Source organism: Anguilla rostrata, chromosome 5 (genome assembly GCF_018555375.3).
Source record: "Anguilla rostrata isolate EN2019 chromosome 5, ASM1855537v3, whole genome shotgun sequence".
In the NCBI taxonomy this organism is placed as follows: domain Eukaryota; kingdom Metazoa; phylum Chordata; class Actinopteri; order Anguilliformes; family Anguillidae; genus Anguilla; species Anguilla rostrata.
In genome coordinates this window covers 46,475,427-46,493,211 of record NC_057937.1, presented here as the reverse complement: position 1 = coordinate 46,493,211, position 17,785 = coordinate 46,475,427, and the positions used below count along the sequence as shown (strand labels likewise).

Here is a 17,785-nt window from a genome sequence, read left to right as displayed (position 1 = left end):
GTCACACATGCTGTGACAAGATATAGTATATTTGAAGGAGTTCGGGTTCCGACTAAAATAACCTGCCCACAGTCATCGATAACCATTTGGTCTTTGTGTTGCATTGGTTGATAGTCTGATGCCACCTTTCCTTCATTCACACTACAACCAAATATTGTTGTATCTTCCATTACATTACATCACAGGCATTTAGCAGACGCTCTTATCCAGAGCGACTTACACAACTTTTTACATAGCATTTACATTTACATCCATTTATACAGCTGGGTATATACTTAAGCAATGCAGGTTAAGTACCTTGCTCAAGGGTACAACAGCAGTGTCCTACTCAGAAATCGAACCTATGACCTTTCGGTTACAAGCCCAGTTCCTTACCTACTATGCTACACTGCCGCCCACTGTTCCTCTTTATGCGCTTAGAGTGGCTAAGTTCACATACGTACAGTTCAGATATGAAAGGTTACGCTGACATAAAGAATAGCTATTAGAAGAGTCAGCTGTAATAAAGAGCCCTGCCAGAAGAGGTTGGTGAAAATGGCTGTTAATTCCACTTTGTATGCAAATGAGAAGGAGATTCCGTGTGGAACTACTGGCTCAAATGACAGAAGATTTTTCCTGTTCAGAAAACTATTCATTTTCAGCAACAAGACAAACAATATTTGACTCTCTTACTATATTGCAGGTTTTCAACCTTTTTTGATCCAGGGACCCCCACCCAGGCTCAAAGGCTAGGGGACCCCCATCATAAGTAAAAGAGGGTTTTTTTTAAAGGTTTTGTTTTTATACTTTCCCAGTCATCTTAACACATTTAAACCTGTGGGAAACTAAAGTTGCTGAAGTCACTACCACTCTTTTTCCATCTGTGAATATTTTTAGGATGACTATAGATGCCATGCATGTAGACAACCTTAGGAAGAGCTTTAAACAACTACGGTCATCCAAAAAATATTCACAGATGGAAAAAGAGTGGTAGAGACTTCAGGAACTTTAGTTGCCTGCGGGCTTAAATGGGTTAAGTCTGGCCTGGTACCCCCCTACAGTACCTTCAAAAACCCACAAGAGACCATGGACCCTCTGTTGAAAACCAAGGCTGTAGGGTGAAATGAATAAGCATTGGAATTACCGTGCAATGAAGGCTGACATAGTCAACAGCAAACAGCAAACAACTTTACGCCACATGCTTCGTGTTTGTTCACACTTATGTGCAGAGAATTAAACATGATGCGCAGAAACCCTGATTTGTGCCAAGCAAAAAGACTATTTGTGTGAGTGTTTAGGAACTAAACGTTCTGTGTTTGCAATTTTTCCGCTTTGTTCTGGTTTATTAACAGTGACTTGTTGAGGTGTTTAAAAGGGTAATAAAATGAAGTGGGCTCCAAAGCTCCACTCACAAACTGGACTTCTGCCTTGTATAATGACACACACAAAGCACACACACGCGCGCACACACACACACACACACACACACACAATGCTCTCCAGAATTGTTGACACACTAGGTAAAGATGAGGAAAACTTTTTGTTTAACTGGGTTATAAAGATGATGTGACTAGTGCCAAGCTATCCATAAACATGTGGAAGGTCAGAGAACAAACTGATGAAATAGACAAAGGGTTTTTGACTTTCATAAATAAGACAATGGCTATAAATATAGTTTAACAACTGAAAGTACCCATCTTCACTATTCTGGCGATAATTAAGAAGTTTGAAACAACTGGAGCTGTGATGAACTGCCTGGAAGAGGATGCAAGTGTATTTTGCCCTCAGATTAGGAGATTATGGACACTCGATGGTTTTCAACTCGTGTTGAAAACCATCTACATGCAGTGTCCTTTTGGGGAGACCTTAGCCATTTTAATTGCGTATAATATCTGTTTAATAGTACTCAACGTGTTTGACTTTTTAGTTCAGTGCTTAATCATAAACATGTTCAGCTAATTTGCTTGCTTCGTTGACATAGCTTCATCTTATGGATGCTCAAAGTGATAAATGGAAAAGAAACAGCCACCTGCTCGCAGGCATTTATAATAAGCACACTCCAGTTTGGTCCGTATGGTCGACTATTTGCCTTGTAAAAGCTTACTTGGGTGTTAGGAAACAAACAAAAGCAGCTTCGTCGATTTGGACGTTGCCACAACTCACTTCACGGTAAGTTACGAAGTTGCTTTTGCGTCAATGTTTGCGCACAATATTTTTTCATAAATAAAGCCCCATGCTTCATAATCTCAGGATGTGGCTAGTCTCACGCTACCATTGGGAATGTGTCCTCTTAATTAAAATTATTATGTGCAGAAAAAACCTCCATGCGGACATTTTAGGGCGTTTTCATTTACTGTCACAATGATTCCGCCCCTCTACCGAAGTAGTATCAAAGTTACATCTGACAGCATGTACTTTGGTTTAAATTCGACTCAAGTTAGACACGTAATTAAAACGTGGAATGACTACTGACATGTCAAAGCAGTTTGAAGTTAAATTTCATAGTGCTATGTTAAATATTTTCTGAGTAAATTAGCAAAATCCAAAAACCGTTCCATTTTATAGCGACTCCGAAAAAATGCTTTCGTATGTGCTCCACGGGCAGACAATCGAACGGATTTTACAGTGACGAATCAGTTCTACAGCAAAGAGCGACAGCTACAGTAGATACAGTCAGTGACAGGCTATACCAGAACTGATAATGGAAATTAAAATGAAATAAAACTGTGATATTTATCACAGTATTTAGCCATTCTAGGAATTAGGATAAAGATACATCTGAACAACAACAAATTAGTTATGAAATAAAATTCGAGGTGAGGATTTTGCTGAATTTTCTTCAGCTTCAAACTGCTTTACGAAGCATGAATAAAATTAAAAATAAAAATATTTCACAATAAGCCTTTTGCGGTCCCATGTAATGATTATCCTTTGTTTAGCATGATGGTGATCATTGCTGCATAGTCTACTAATGCATTTCTCCCAAAGCCCTATCTGTCAGAGCAAACGAACATTATTCACATACACATAATTTACACTGACGAGTAAATAATTCTCCACGATACATTTCACACAGTAGGCTACAGTACATTGGGTGCTCGTGTTCAAGGCGCCTGTTTCACTCAATCGTTATTGCATTTCGTGTTGAATTGGAATATAGCTATATAAATGCAGCTATATTGCGAATATTTAATATGATAAAAAATCAAACGTCGACATATTCATTTTAGCAATATGAAAGATTAGATGGTAAAGTGATGTAAAAATGATTACGATACCTAGCACTTCCATACATCTCCTGTAGTTGGTGTGAAGGTATAATTACGTCATTCTCGGTAGAAACAAAGCCGCTTTCGTCCTTTTCAGCACCACAGTCAACTCAGACAGCGGACAGCTCCCGTTTTCCAAACTCGCGGACACCGGAGTCGGCAGAAAAAATCAATGGGGAAAAAATAAAGTGGGCATGAAGAGTTCTAGAGGCGACGCCAATGAAACGGACTGCATACTAAAATCGTGGAATGTTATTTACAGAGAATGTACATGCACCTTGCAGCAATGTAATAAGGTGCACGTTAACTTTGCCTTCCCGTTTTTTTCAGTTTGAAGACTACTAGTTTTCAGCCGTAAGACGGGCGTTGGGAAATGGGACAGTGCATAAGGTATGTTGTTATGCTTGTATTTTCCTCCATTGTGGTATTTGAGTTGCATAAGCGCATATAAAGCCTTTGGGTAGGAAACTACTACTGTTTTTAAATTGGCACCACAAAATGTGAATTTGATTTGTGTAGAAAAGTATTTCTGGTAGTAGGCTACATATAATTTGCGTTTTACAATTTACATTATTATAAACGCAACGTGAGAAAGCTGAAAATGTGTGTGTGTGTGTTTGTGGGGGGGGGGGGGGGGGGGGGATGTAGAAAATAAGTCATTTTCTACATTCCCCTCAGAAAATGACATATTTAAAATGTGCTGTAGGTGTCTTCATTTTGAACCTGATACGCGTGCTCGTTACCTAACGTTTGGTATGTTTAACAGCGCAAGCACAAACTAAAACACGTTTCCATCAGAGATAGTTAGAGATATGAAGTCTAGCCTTCTGATTTCAAGTAGCAATATGTAAAAAAATACTTTTCAATCATTTTGTTTTTTTCTTACTCTTTGGGGTGAGCAATGGTACTAGAGTTTGAGTAACAGTAGTAGAAATAGTACGGGGGTACATGGCTGTTGTCGTTTGAGAATGGTAGCAGCATATCCTGAGCAACCATGCACTAATCCAACCTCTTTTTTCTGCAGGGTGGCTGCTTTCTGTTTATAAAAAAAGAATCAGAGTTAAGACCAGCAATGGATCCTATGCCTGAATACTCCCTCTTTCTTGTGAGGATTTTGGAAGAACTGGACACAAAGTACAGTAGTGTTTCCTACCAAGACCTGTGCAGGTCTCTGTGTGCAAGATTTGATTTGGTCCACCTCGCCAAACTACGGAGTCTGCTCTTCTACACTGCCTGCCTGGACCCCAGCTTTCCTGCCACCTTGTTCAAAGACAAGATGAGGTGTTCTATGGAGGACCAGCAGTCAAAAAAACTTATGGTGGCTGCGGATATAGTGACCATGTTCAATCTAATCCAGATGAATGGGGGGATAGCCAAAGAAAAGCTCCCAATGGGATACAGACCAAAATTTCATAAGAATCAATCTTTTGAGTCCTGTCGATCTGACACTGACGTGTATAAGTATCCCGACTGTGATAGGCCCTATGATTTCTTGGACACAAGAGGCCATCCCACATCACATGCTGCTCCCTGCCCTAAATCTGACTGCAACAGCTGTCAGCAGTTCATTCCAACCTCTGACCCTAATTTCCTCCTGGGAATCAACAAGGAGATCAAATGCAGGGCAGCCTCACTTGACAAGCTCCAGCATCTCCCGCAGTACTCCAGTGGCAGCCCTACTCCCTGCGAAATGCAGAGCACCTACTTTCCCATGGATATAGACAGCGAGTCGACCACGGATCAGGACTCTTTGCATATAAATTCCGGGATAAAAGAGACGTTCATCTCTAATTCTGAACCGTTTACTGTGCACTCCTGTGTGCAGAAGAGAAATATTTTCAAAGAGGATTTTCACAACCTGGTAGCTTTTGCTCCCCATGTGATCACCACAGACTCCAAACCCAGTGTTAAAGTGAGCGGAGGATACTCCCGTAAGGAGACACACAAGCCCGCAACCTTCTTCAACCACAGTTTTGAGCTGCCATACAGCAACCCATACTTTGAGCCAATCAACTCGCCCATTCAGGAAAAAAGACGGGCAAAGCACGAAAGCCTGGATGACCTGCAAGCATCCACGTATTTTGGCCCGACGACAGTAACGGAGTGTGTGAACACCAAAAGAACTTCAGGTAGGCAGGGCAGGCAGTCAGCCTGGCCCGTCAAAAGCTTGAGCTTAAACACTGAAGAGGGGCCTGAGTTTGAGAGGTCCTTCCTAAATGGAAAGCAGACCAAAGACAATCACCGTCACAATGTCAGCAACATGGACAGTGAGCCACATTATCAGTGTGCCAAAGAGAAGCCATCTATCTCCTCTCCAGCGTTTGCCATTAAAACAAATGTGCCCAAAACAAAAGATACAGGCTCTATGGTAGGTGGACCAGTCATGGATAAGCGAGAAGGCATCAAGAGGTTCAAAGAAAAAAGTGTTAACTGCTCGTCTTTCCATGTTGGAAGCATAGACACCTCATTCAGTGTGGGGACGCAAACTGACAAATCTGATCCCAAAAAGGTAAAAGATTATAACGGTCACAGTAAATATGGTGAGAGGCACAACTTTAAGCATTCAGATGAGGACTCTGAGATTGTCAGTGATGACATTAGCGATATCTTTCGCTTCTTGGATGACATGAGCGTGTGCGATTCCACTGTCATTCAGTCCTCCTGCTACAACAGCAATGGGTCTCTCTCTCATGTGACAAAGTCTGATGGAGACAGCTCACCAGAGCACAACACAATCAAACTGGGCAAATCCAGCAACCGACTGGATAGACTGTTTCACTCCTTAGAGAACACAGACGATGAACTCAAGAGCAGCATGTGTAAGCTAGTCCTCCGGATTGGGGAGATTGAAAAGAAGCTCGAGTCCCTCTCTGGGGTGCGTGTTGAAATCTCCCAGGTCCTCTCCAAGCTGAACAAGCTTGATGAGAAGATCCAGGAACCAGAGGCCAATGGCAGACAGAGTGAGGCGGTGGAGGCGGAGGAGGCTCGGTCGGACAGCAGCATCTCACCCCGCGTCTTCCAGTGCCACACCACTGGGCACCCTGCCAAAGTGGATAACAGCCCGGAGTGGTGCTGCTCGGACGCCAGCGGAAGCAACAGCGAGAGCCTGCGGGTCAAAGCCCTGAAAAAGAGTTTATTCACCAGACGGTCGTCTCGATCCCTGACTGAAGAGAACAGCGCTACGGAGTCGAAAATCGCCAGCATTTCCAACTCTCCCAGGGACTGGAGGGCTGTCACTTATTCCAAACACCCTGGGGAAGAAGGGAAGGAAAAAGAACATGACAGCAAGGATAGACACAGGAAATCCAAGGAGGTAATGACACAGGCATGCTGGCTGTTACTGCATATTGCTTTCTCAATTGGTCCTGTGTGGAGGTCCATTAAACTGTAACTCAAATGGATTGTCTTAGTAGGACATTTATTATGTCACAAAACTCCGCATTTCTCCATTCCCCAGTGAAATAATTAGAACTCCAGACATCAGTTTGTGTTCTGGCTGATGCTGTTATATTGCTAATTTATGCCAAGTCAGGTTTATTAATCAAATGCTGTCTTGTGCTACTGTACACAGGCTCAGACAGATACAACAACCACACAATAATGACATGTTATTATCTTGTGTGTAGTCTTTCATGAGATGCTGCATACGTGATCTGGGCAGACAGATCCTGCAAAGATGACTAATTATCTTATCCAGTCCCTTGCTAATTGCCATTGGATGCACAGTTGGAGCCTTGCAGGAAGGCGACTGCCTGAGAAACAGAATCTGAAGCTATTTCTGCTGATGTACATGTCGGCAGAGGAAATCAGTTCAAACTAAATCCACGCCCCAGTTCAGAATATTGAAACTAACTTGCAGAGATAACTCACCTTACTGGAAAATTCAAGAGTTCTGTAACTCCATATTGAGGAATATTATACTCATCAAGTGACAAATACGTGGGGTTACAAAAACATAAATCCTTTAAGCTGTGTTTAATGGTGCCAGGACGTATTCACTAAATCAGTAGAATGTCCCCTGTTCCCCTTTAAACCAAACAGTGTTATAATCCCATTTCCTGAGTATGAGTTCAGGTCTTTCAACATGTTGCACCCTGGGATGGAAACATATTGAAATGTCAGTTTCTTCTGTCAACGGTTGTGTTGTCAGTTCATTTTATATGGACCTTTTCCAAAGATTTCAAAAGGAGCCATTGCTAATTGAAATGGCCTTTCACCTGAGCTGTGACAATGCAGCCTTCATCATACCTCTGACTCCCTCACCTCTTGCCCTGTATCAGAGGCATCTCACTTGCTTGGTCCTTGTCTGTTCCTCCTGGTAGGCAGAACAGAGCTGTGTGAGCTCAGGTCAAGAACAAGGCCTTTATCCATCGAACTGGATATCAGTCCAGCTTCCACAGAAAAGCCCTACCTTACTATCATGACATCCACATTGGCCATTGTCAATAAGATCAATTTGCACAAGTAAATGAAATATCATCTTAGGTAACAGTTCTCCTAGCCTCTAGGCCCTTCTCTGTCACTCAACTTGTTATCTCCTTTCCTTGCTGGCATTCTGCCCAAGTGGATGTCAGCTCCTCCTGCTGCTCCCCAGTTGTACCCAAAGTTATTCTGAGACCTAATATTCACCCGGCTGTTCATACCACACCTTTCAGTACTATTTGAAAAGTGTAAGGCTTCTCAAGCCTTTAATTGCAATTTTATGCTCCTGTGGGGCAGGAGTTAAATCTAAACTTGAGATGAGAAATGAGAAATCAAAAAAAAAAAAAAAAAAACAATATAGAGCGGGCTATTTCACCAGACTGGCTTTTATTAATATTGGTCTGAACAGAATAATGAGTTTTAATCTTGTGGCTGAGTGGACATTCTGTTGTAATTCATTGGTGTTCCCACATTTTCTCTCTTACAGTACCCATAGCTGATGTGAATATTATTGCAGGTGTTTTTTTAATTCTGCTGGCTACAATCCCCACACACCACCATTCCAATTGTTCAGGAGTCCTCCCTTTCTGAACACAGCCAGGGTTCGAATTACGGGCAGAATTAGGGGGCTCTGACCCCCATAATTAGGACTTGAACCCCCTCCAAAAGAGGTAAAGACAACAGGTCGGGGATGTGGAAACATTTACCTTCTTACCTATAATCGTAAATAATACAATATATTTCCCATCAGTGGCGTCACTAGGGTTGGTCCCCAGTATAGCATAATGGATTTGAACTTTTTGTTCTTGTAGTATGTATTAGAGTGAGAGTGAGCTAATACAGGCTAGAGCCTAAGCAAAGGAGATGATTATGGCCCAGATAATAGTGTTTCACTTACACATTAACATTAATAACTTTCATTTATTAATATGTTGAGCTTTGATATCATATCTTCATTGGAATGTTGAGAAATAGTTTGCACAATGAATTATTCAAAGGCCATTTTTTCTTAATTGAATCATTGTCAAGAATGGAAGAACTCCATAAATTAAACAAATAAATAACATGATAAATGTGGAAAACAAATATGTGTGACCATGGTTTAATTACTGGAGTGTTGATAGTTTGGTATGATTTACAGCATTATGTATCAACATTTAAACAGCAACAGTCATACCCTCTAGCAAGAATATGTTGAATGTGTTAAATGGATTCATTTTGTTTAAAATACGTGGACAATAGCATTGAATAGCGAGAAGTAAGTACAGTATGAGAGATCAGTGATGCGGCAGGCCTCTGAATTGCTGACTAATCCAGCTGTCTGGGAGTCCTCACAGGACCTGCTCCTTTGGACCCGGTTGTCAGAGGTGCTTCACAGGCCCTGCCCCCCGGGAGCGACCAGCCACTGACTGAAAGCGAGGCAGGCTGTGATGCTGTGGCCTTGCAGGCTGAGCAATGACACCCGAAAGGTGTCACCTCACCTGTCAGGTTCTCTCTTGTCTGTAAACACTCCCATGTTGCAGAACAAGCTGCCTGTCTCACGCAATTGTGACTTCGCAGATGTTGACCACATCAAGAAACTAATAGGTGATAAACGGGCATCCCTTTTAGGGAGCTGGTGAGGGTGAGAATAGACTGGCGAGCCAAAGAATCACACATAAACCAAAATCATCACATGTTAAAATGACCAGCAAGTTATTCAATAAGCCATGTTTATCAGATGGCTGTGCTTCTGATTAATATATCAGTTCATTTGTCTCCAAATATTGAAGTTGGAGTCCATGGTGGAATGTGTTTTGAAAGGATAATTTATTGTTAGATATTTAAATGAGTCCAAAAATATACCCCCATCCTTCACCCCTAAAGCATCAAACGTAGTTCATTTAATCACATTTTCAGTTTATGAGGGAATGAAAAATGAATGTTGGAGAATACAATTCTGTCCAGTTCTGTTATTCTCTCAAAGAAAAAAGTACTTTTTTTTTGCCAACAGATCAACAGAATGTGCTGCAGTCTGTTTTTTTTTAAGCTACAGATCTTCCGCACAAACTCAGATAATTATGCAAGTCAGCGGATTTGCAAAATGAAGTCCAAAAAATGGTTGTAGCTGGCAGACGCATTCACCATCAATGAAGCATAACAGGGGAAAATGGAAAAATAATGCTTCAGAAATGTTCTATTTGTTATGCATTGCCTGTTTATCTGGTGAATATGGACCTGCTCCAGGAGAGAGGGAGAGAGGGAACACTGTCCCCTGAGCTGGTAATGGCTGAGGGTTCGGTTCAGACCTGGTGTAAGCCGGAGGTACAAATGGGATTTCAGTGAGCCCCGGAAATGCCAGACAGTTTGTGGATCAGCTGTGCAATCTCTGGAGCCAACACCAGCCTTTTACAAGCTCTAGATACCAGCTGGGAGCCATTGAACTCAGGGCCCAGGAGCCCTCATTATTGTACGAACGGAAGGATGACTTTGAAGAAGTCGGCTCTGTAAAAGATTAGTGAAGATTAATTTCTCGAAAAGTTATTGTATCTCATCGGGACCTTCCTGGTTAGATAAAGAATAAATAAATAAATAAATAAATAAATAAATAAATAAATAAATAAATAAAATCTGCTTTGGGTGGTAAGGAGCTTTTGAGACTGTCAGATGGTATTTATCAGGCAGTTTGATGGTGCTGGCAATGACATCCGAATGTTGAGAAATAATGTATCCTGTCCTGTAAAAATTAATCTGTAATCATTAAGTGGGTATAGCAGCATTCTCTGTCAGCCCTTAATTTTCACACACGGTGACGGTGTTTCAGAGAATAATTAATCATTGTCTCACAGACGTTAGCACACAAAGCTTAGTAAGGGCTTTTCAATCCTTCAGCCTTGCAGTTATTTCTTAAGTCTGACTAATGTGCTTGAGACCTCATTTTTATTTTGCTCACAAAATGTTCAGTTATCTCTGCAATTATAACATATTATGCTCTGCATGCTTCTAAAAAAACAGCACTGTTTTAATTAGCTGTTGTGAAGGACAACCACAAAGCAACTAAATGGCCACTTGGTCTCATTATTTGCCAGTGGACATATTTACAGTGTCAGGTCTCCAGGTTTTCTGTACAAATACAAATCAGCTGAGGTGCAGCATTTGATGAGAATGCACAACGGTCCTCTAACAGTTTTGCAAGACTGCAAGAACACAAGAACAATCCCATTTACCACTATAACTACTGGAGCAGAGCTTTGTGTGTGTGTGTGTGTGTGTGGCATGCATGCACAAGTTTGCCCAGTAACCAGTTCTCTTTTTACCTGTGTTTGAGATGAGCTCTTTTCACCCACAGACAGACCGGCAGTATGAAATCCCTCAGGCCCACCGTCCTTCAAAGCCCCCAAAGGACTCCTACCTGATTGAGCAGGTGTTCAGCCCGCACCCGTTCTCCCCGGCCGTCAAGGCCCACATGAAGGGCAGCCCGCTCTACACAGACATGAGGCTGACGGAACTGTCCGAGGGCAAACGGGGCCAGCCCTCCTGGACCATCGAGGAGTACAAGCGTAACTCAGGGGACAAGAGCAAGCTCGCCGCACTGGACCTGCAGGTGAGCGCGCGGCGTCCGCCCTCCCACCTCAGCAGGTTCGGCCGCTGTTTGGGATTTTGAATCACCTTGACTGGCTTTGCGCCTACCATGAAGAACAGTGTTTCGCTCTCATGGGAGTTGATCGACCGCGCATTGACAATTATCATTATGCGGTTTCGATGCTCGGGGGTGGGAAAGCGAAACACTGCAGCACTTATGACCTGGGTCAGCTCATTATAATATCTGAAACAGTCCTGATCAAATTTTATCTGTACATCCAAGGTCAGATGCTTATGAGGTTGAGGATGGCATTTGACTAACAAATAAGGCAAGATTTTTATGACGACAAGTGTACTATTTTGGTTCTCTTAATGTCAATGGCGTCTACCAAAGGAAACTCATTCGCTTTCTGGGTACAGGGTGAGTGATTATTTCTCTCATTTTGTTCGTGTGGACCAGGTATTGTTGTGGATAAGACAACAGAAACCATCTCTCATGTGTTGTGGTGAGGGGACTTGCTCAATATTTAATAAGATGTGGATGCTATCAACTTCACAGAAGTTTTGTTGCTTTAAATGAAAAATAGTTGGGTCCATGGTCACGTGTGCCCAGGGTCCAGTCACATGTCCAGAAACAATCATGAATCTAACCCATCATTTTAATAAAACTCCAATTCTGAAAACTGTTCTTGAGGTGTGTTTGATTACATGGCTTCCAATATCCAGGAAAGTGCAGCATTATGTAATGTCATGCTTTGGTGGACTTCCTATTTAATTCCCATTTAATATCTGTGGTTGTTTATAATGCAATCCTCAGCGTGTAATTAACCTGCAAAGCAGTAATACCTTTTCTTGAAGCCAGGCAACAGGAATCTTTAAACTGCATGGTTAAGACAATTAGTATGAAATTATTGATAAAGTGTGATACTGTTTGCTCTTCCACTTCCTTACTTCCTTGTTAAGGGCTGAGGAAGTGACAGGAGTCGAACTCAGCTTTCCAGGAACAGCCGTGGTCCGCTTCAGGTTTCTAATTTACTTATGAGCAATTCTGGCAGTTCTTGGTAAAAGGCAACAGAATTTACCTTCTGCTTCAAACGAAAAACTCAAAACTATTACAATCATCCAAGAGGATGAGAAAGATTTGTCTTAATTCCACTAGTGTGTATGTGAGCATCACTGCCAAACCAGCGTCATTAATTCCAGTAAAACTGGAACCCACCATTGCTCCTAGGGTACACTGAGTGAGCGAAGCCAGACAATATATTGAAATGGCCAGATTATTTAAACGGTGCTTGAAGATTATAGAGTCTGGCCTTTGGCTGTAATCATGTCAACTACTTTGCCTTCAGAAATAGGTAACAGGCTTAATACATTCTCCTTTACAGTTCTTTGCAATTTCATTTCCCTGCACATTTTCAGGTCATGAGGAAGGGTTGTGGATAACCAATTTGTTTTAATAATAAAAAAGACACTGCAAACACTGAAGATAGCTTTCCTTGCAGCCAGATGTACACAAACTACCAAGCAACTAATTTCCCAGCAATTCTGGCCATACCTACTTTTTGTACTGAATGTCCTGCAGTTGGCTGCTGTGAGTAATCTACAGATTGTTGATTGTCGTCAATACGTATTGACCGATAGGGATAATTAATAATAGTGGTTCTGCAGTCAGAGAGAAATAAGAAGGACAAGAATAAGATGAAGAAAGAGAAGAAAAAGATATGGAAGAAATATGATTATGTGAAAGAACCTCTAGCTTTCAGCGTCCTTATCCTTATCAAAACTCTCTAAACAAAAAAAATCCTTATCCTTATCAAAACGAATAAATTGATTCTTTGAGCATTTTACAGACTATATGAAAGCATATTACACGGTAAAATAAGAACGTGACATCTGAGTGGTCGCTATAGTTCGCCTTAGTTTACCTCCATTCGGTAAAACTAAGCTCAGTAAATTATGTTTCTTTCTCTGTCAGTGTTTATAATTGATTATAAATTCAATTTCTCAATAAGGAAATTGCTGTCCACACTGCCAGGCATTGTCAAGTTTTCCTTTCAAACCAACATTGTTGCCACGCTAATCTCACAGAAGTGTCCTGAGAGATGATGGGTTTTGAATTGCTAGCCGAGGGGTCAGTCTCATTTTCCCCACAGTACGCCACGCTTCGCTACATAGCCGGTTTCATTCTGGAGAAATTCCGCTCCTTTTCCCTCCTTTTCACGGCTCTCCCATTTTCCTCCAGACACAGGAGTCATTGAACCCCAACAACCTGGAGTACTGGATGGAGGACATCTACACGCCGGGCTACGATTCGCTGCTGAAGCGCAAGGAGGCGGAGTTCAGGAGGGCCAAGGCATGCAAGATCGGGGCACTCATTGCAGCAGCTGCCTGTACAGTGATCCTTGTTATCGTTGTCCCCATTTGCACTATGAAGTCATGAAGTGTTACGGTGTTCCCGTTCTACCTAAGGTTGTAAGGTGCCACAGATGGATATCTCAAAATTATTGTGGTACATAGGAATAAATTTATTATGTTCATTCTGGGTTGGGAGAAGCTGTGATGTTGTTTTGTATATATAGGGCTTAATTTGCTTTATTATGCATTGATTATTTTGTTTTGATTAACAAATTAAATGTGACAATGCGGGGTTGTGTATATATTTATCTTCTGAATTATTTAATGTATTTTATTATATTATTATTAGGAATTATAAGAAATATTTTCTGTTTTCTATAAATTTACCACAAGTTGATTGTTAACAGAATAGAAAGATCAAAAGGGTTTATTTTTTGTTATTTTATAAAAGAAGTTTATGGCCTTTTAAAATTTTAGTATGATAATATACATTTATGAATTTGAGTTATTTTTTAATACATTTGCAGATAGAATGTGAGGGTGAAACGGACCAGGATGTTCCCCTGTGAATCATAATATTTTCAATGGGTTTGTGCAATGTATTTTCCTAATAGGTAACATAACACTGTAGTCTTAAAAATAGCATAACATAGTTCAAAACAACAGTGTATAAAAAGGTAAAAATAAAATCCATCCACACACATGCAGCAATATTGAATGTATGAAAAGCAGAAATGCTGAATTATGAAAGACAAAAAAGCATTAAATAGTATTTTCATAGTGTTGATTAATGCTGCTGTCCTTTGATTCGTGACGCATAATTATTAGGCCAAATAGGCAAAGAAGTTTAAAGTGCATTTCTGTTTTGTCAAAGAAAGGTTTCATCTTGTAAGGGTAAATCCTGTCCATTTATAAATACTTGAATTTCTTCTTTATCATCAACTAGTACCACTCACTGGGGAGGGAATGTTGTTTGGCTCTGTCAACAGTATTGACTGCTCCAACCAACACTGAGGAAAACAAACAAGACCACTCTGCTGACCATAATGTAATGTACCTCTAGTCTCCCGAGGGGCCTTGAAGGCACTGAATGCAAACTGCCTGCATCCATGAACATTCTGGCCACATCAACCTTCATTTTTTACAAACAGCAAGGAGCACACGACTGGAACAGCTGTCCTTGGATGGCAACACCGATAAAAATGAGCAGACAAGCGTTTGAATTCGAAACATGCTTACTTGACGATCGGGGACAGTTGGTCCGGTAGCCTTGTTTTTTTGAACTGTGAGCCGTGGCACACTGTAGAACTTTGTAAATAATTCAGGATGCAATCTCATGATGTAAACCCTGGTGTAACTGGAATAGATTAATAAAAGCGCGCTGTTCTGATGGCTCTCTGTGTGATGTCTAGTCGCTGCATGGGCAAAGGCTCCAGCTGCTCGTGCTTTCTCCCGTGTGACTCTCAAAATAGGCTGCCTCTGAATCTTACTGGAGGCTCGTTTTCATGATATTTCTTAAGGCTTTATTCATAATTCATAATTATTATCTTTTGATGTATTTTCTGTAATGCACTACATTTGTTTAGGCTGTGTGAGATGCATAGGCTTCCTATGCACTATTTCGTGTTGATGAAGAAAAATTGCACATTATGCAAAGCAACCAATATAGTTCCCCGCCAATCAGACAGGAACACATTTTGTTGTAGATATGTCAGTGCTGCAGCAGCCTTCTAAATTCTGAATTGAATTCATTCACTCCCCAGAGCTCCACTAATGAAAGCTGCTTCAAGTACACTGTTAAGTGGGGCAACTCATTTTGGCAAGCAACGAGAAATGGCAAAGTGTAAGGGGGAAGAGCGACTTGCTGGAGAAAAGAGGGCACTCTAAAGTTCTGGGGATCTGCTGAATGCCTCCAAAAGCAGCACAGCCTTTTTTTTCAGCTGGAGCATTGATGCAGTCCTGAAATGTTGAGGTTATTGAGGTTTTTCAAGCTCTAGCAAAATCCTAGCGTTTTTGACCGTCAGATCGGCAAAACACTATTTCCCTCAAAGAAAGCAAAAATAACAGAATACATCATCTACAGAAATGTATTTCAGCGTTTGGATCTGGTTATTCCAGGCCAGCCTTTTCAAGCATTAACAACAATAACAGCGAAATAAATAAATAAAAAATACTGCAAAGATATCCAGGAGATGTTTTACCGCCAGGAAAGAGCAGCTGGAGAATGCACACATGAACATTCCTGCAATCTGGAGTCTTGCTTCTCAGAGTGATTTTGGGGAGGAAGTAGCTGAATAATTAACTGACATGTATATAATAAAAAAGAACTGTTTTAATGGCTGCCGTAACCAATCCATAGCACCAATGCCTTACATAGGCAAAAGGTACAATGCCCAGAGTGTTTATTCAAATGTTTATTATAATATGATATTGATATTATAATTGCAGTGTAATGAAGTGGTCTTTGAAATACAATAGGTTTGCATTGCTTTAGGGCACAAATATAGAAAAACAATCTTCACCGCCTAATGACAGAAAGACATTTCAATGATGCTCCTCAAAAAGTCTTGTCATATAAAGACAGTGTTCCCGAGAGAATTTGTTGTTTAAACTGCATTCCTGCATTGTTTGTCATTTGAAACTGAAGTCAAAAAAGGTAAACATAAATAGATAGCAAGGAGCATGCACTGTATTTGTGAAGGCAAAGTCAACATGCTAATGCTTCATTCTTTTGAAAGGTTGTTGAAACTTCAAGTTACTTCAATTATTCAATAGGGCCAGTCAGCATTACTCTCTTTCCTATCATATAAGGTAATGATTTTAGCATATATCAACAGGTTACATGTAGATCTTGTGTAACAGCAGAGCTAAAAGCCTGCTGATATAAAATTGTGTTTTTTTTTTTAAATAGGAAAATAAAGGAAAACATAATCTACACTACATTACGTGCACAGTACCATCATTTGGCGGCTAACACTAATGATAACTACCTAAGCTAGTCCTGTTAAATGCATAATTGATTACCAAAGTGATTTATTCACAGCAGAATATAATATACTAAAGCAATAAAGTTTTTTCTTACAGTTAATTACTGCTTTTTCAATTAAGGTTACCAGGGGCAAAAATCTGCCCTTCTAATTTGTAGTTATACTATAACCATTTAAAGGTTACTTTGTCCTTTTCAAACACAATCTAGATTATTCAGATTGAGATAAGGGGAAATGCATTGCACTTAAAAGGAATTGACAAAGCAAGGCCAAGCAGAGGAGGAGAGAATATTCCATGAGGCAAAAGTTTTATAGAGAGGGCAGGGACCATGACACCACACTCAAGGTGAAAAACCAATATTGTTCCCCGTAGCAGAGCTTTAAATATATTGATTAATGCAGTTTCAGACTCTACCAGCAGAGATCCCTATCATGTAGGACTCTTCTGGTCAGTGCCTTAGATGTTTTAATGCCATTTAATGTCCTAAGATTATTGCTCTATATCCACTGGCTGAACCAAATTGATGTTTTTAAAAATATAAATCCATAGTATTTTCCTACTATGTGATATTTGTTTGGTAGCCCAGTCTACAGACAACTATACATAATCTAGGGCCTGATTCACTGACCTTTAGGACATGACAAAACCTTTTAGCACACAGAAAACTAATGACACAACCAGGAGATTGGTGCAAAACAAACACCATGACCAATCATTGATCAAGCTATTAGTTTTGCACATGCTAAGCGGTTTTGCACATGCGGAAAGTCTGAGGGTAAATCAGGCCTCTAGTGTGATATTATTTATTAATTTATTTATTTTTTTGGGGGGGGGGGGGGGTGTATTAAAATGTGGCCTTAAGAGAGATGGTAATTGAAGTACAAAAACTAGACGTCCTGCTCATTGCAGTATATACACATGAAAGCATTAAAGTGTCATTGATGGACTGCATTATGCAAAGATTTTGTTACTGTGGCTTTTGATGCAGTCAATGCACTTTTCTGACAGATCAGTCAAGGATAAGCCCAAACCCTGGGGTATTTACTGCAGAGTTAAACATACGAGCCCTCATTCTGTCAATCACAAATGACCTCTCAGAATTTTCTCCGGGAACCCTGTCGGGATTCTGTTAGAACGGCTGACCTCAGATGCCGCTTCCCTCACCAGCCAGGTCAACAACACCTGGCCGTCCTACTAATTCCTCAGGCATT

At 40.7% G+C, this 17,785-nt stretch overlaps 1 protein-coding gene across 1 annotated transcript; it reads left to right on the top strand.

The window, feature by feature from the left end:
* Nucleotides 1-3,117: 3,117 nt before the first annotated feature.
* minar1 (membrane integral NOTCH2 associated receptor 1) lies at nt 3,118-15,110 on the top strand. Its single transcript, XM_064336620.1, has 4 exons — nt 3,118-3,638; nt 4,273-6,561; nt 10,999-11,253; nt 13,474-15,110. The coding sequence occupies exons 2-4, from the start codon at nt 4,321-4,323 to the stop codon at nt 13,669-13,671; spliced, it is 2,694 nt and encodes an 897-aa protein (XP_064192690.1). The 5' UTR covers nt 3,118-3,638; nt 4,273-4,320; the 3' UTR covers nt 13,672-15,110.
* Nucleotides 15,111-17,785: the final 2,675 nt, after the last annotated feature.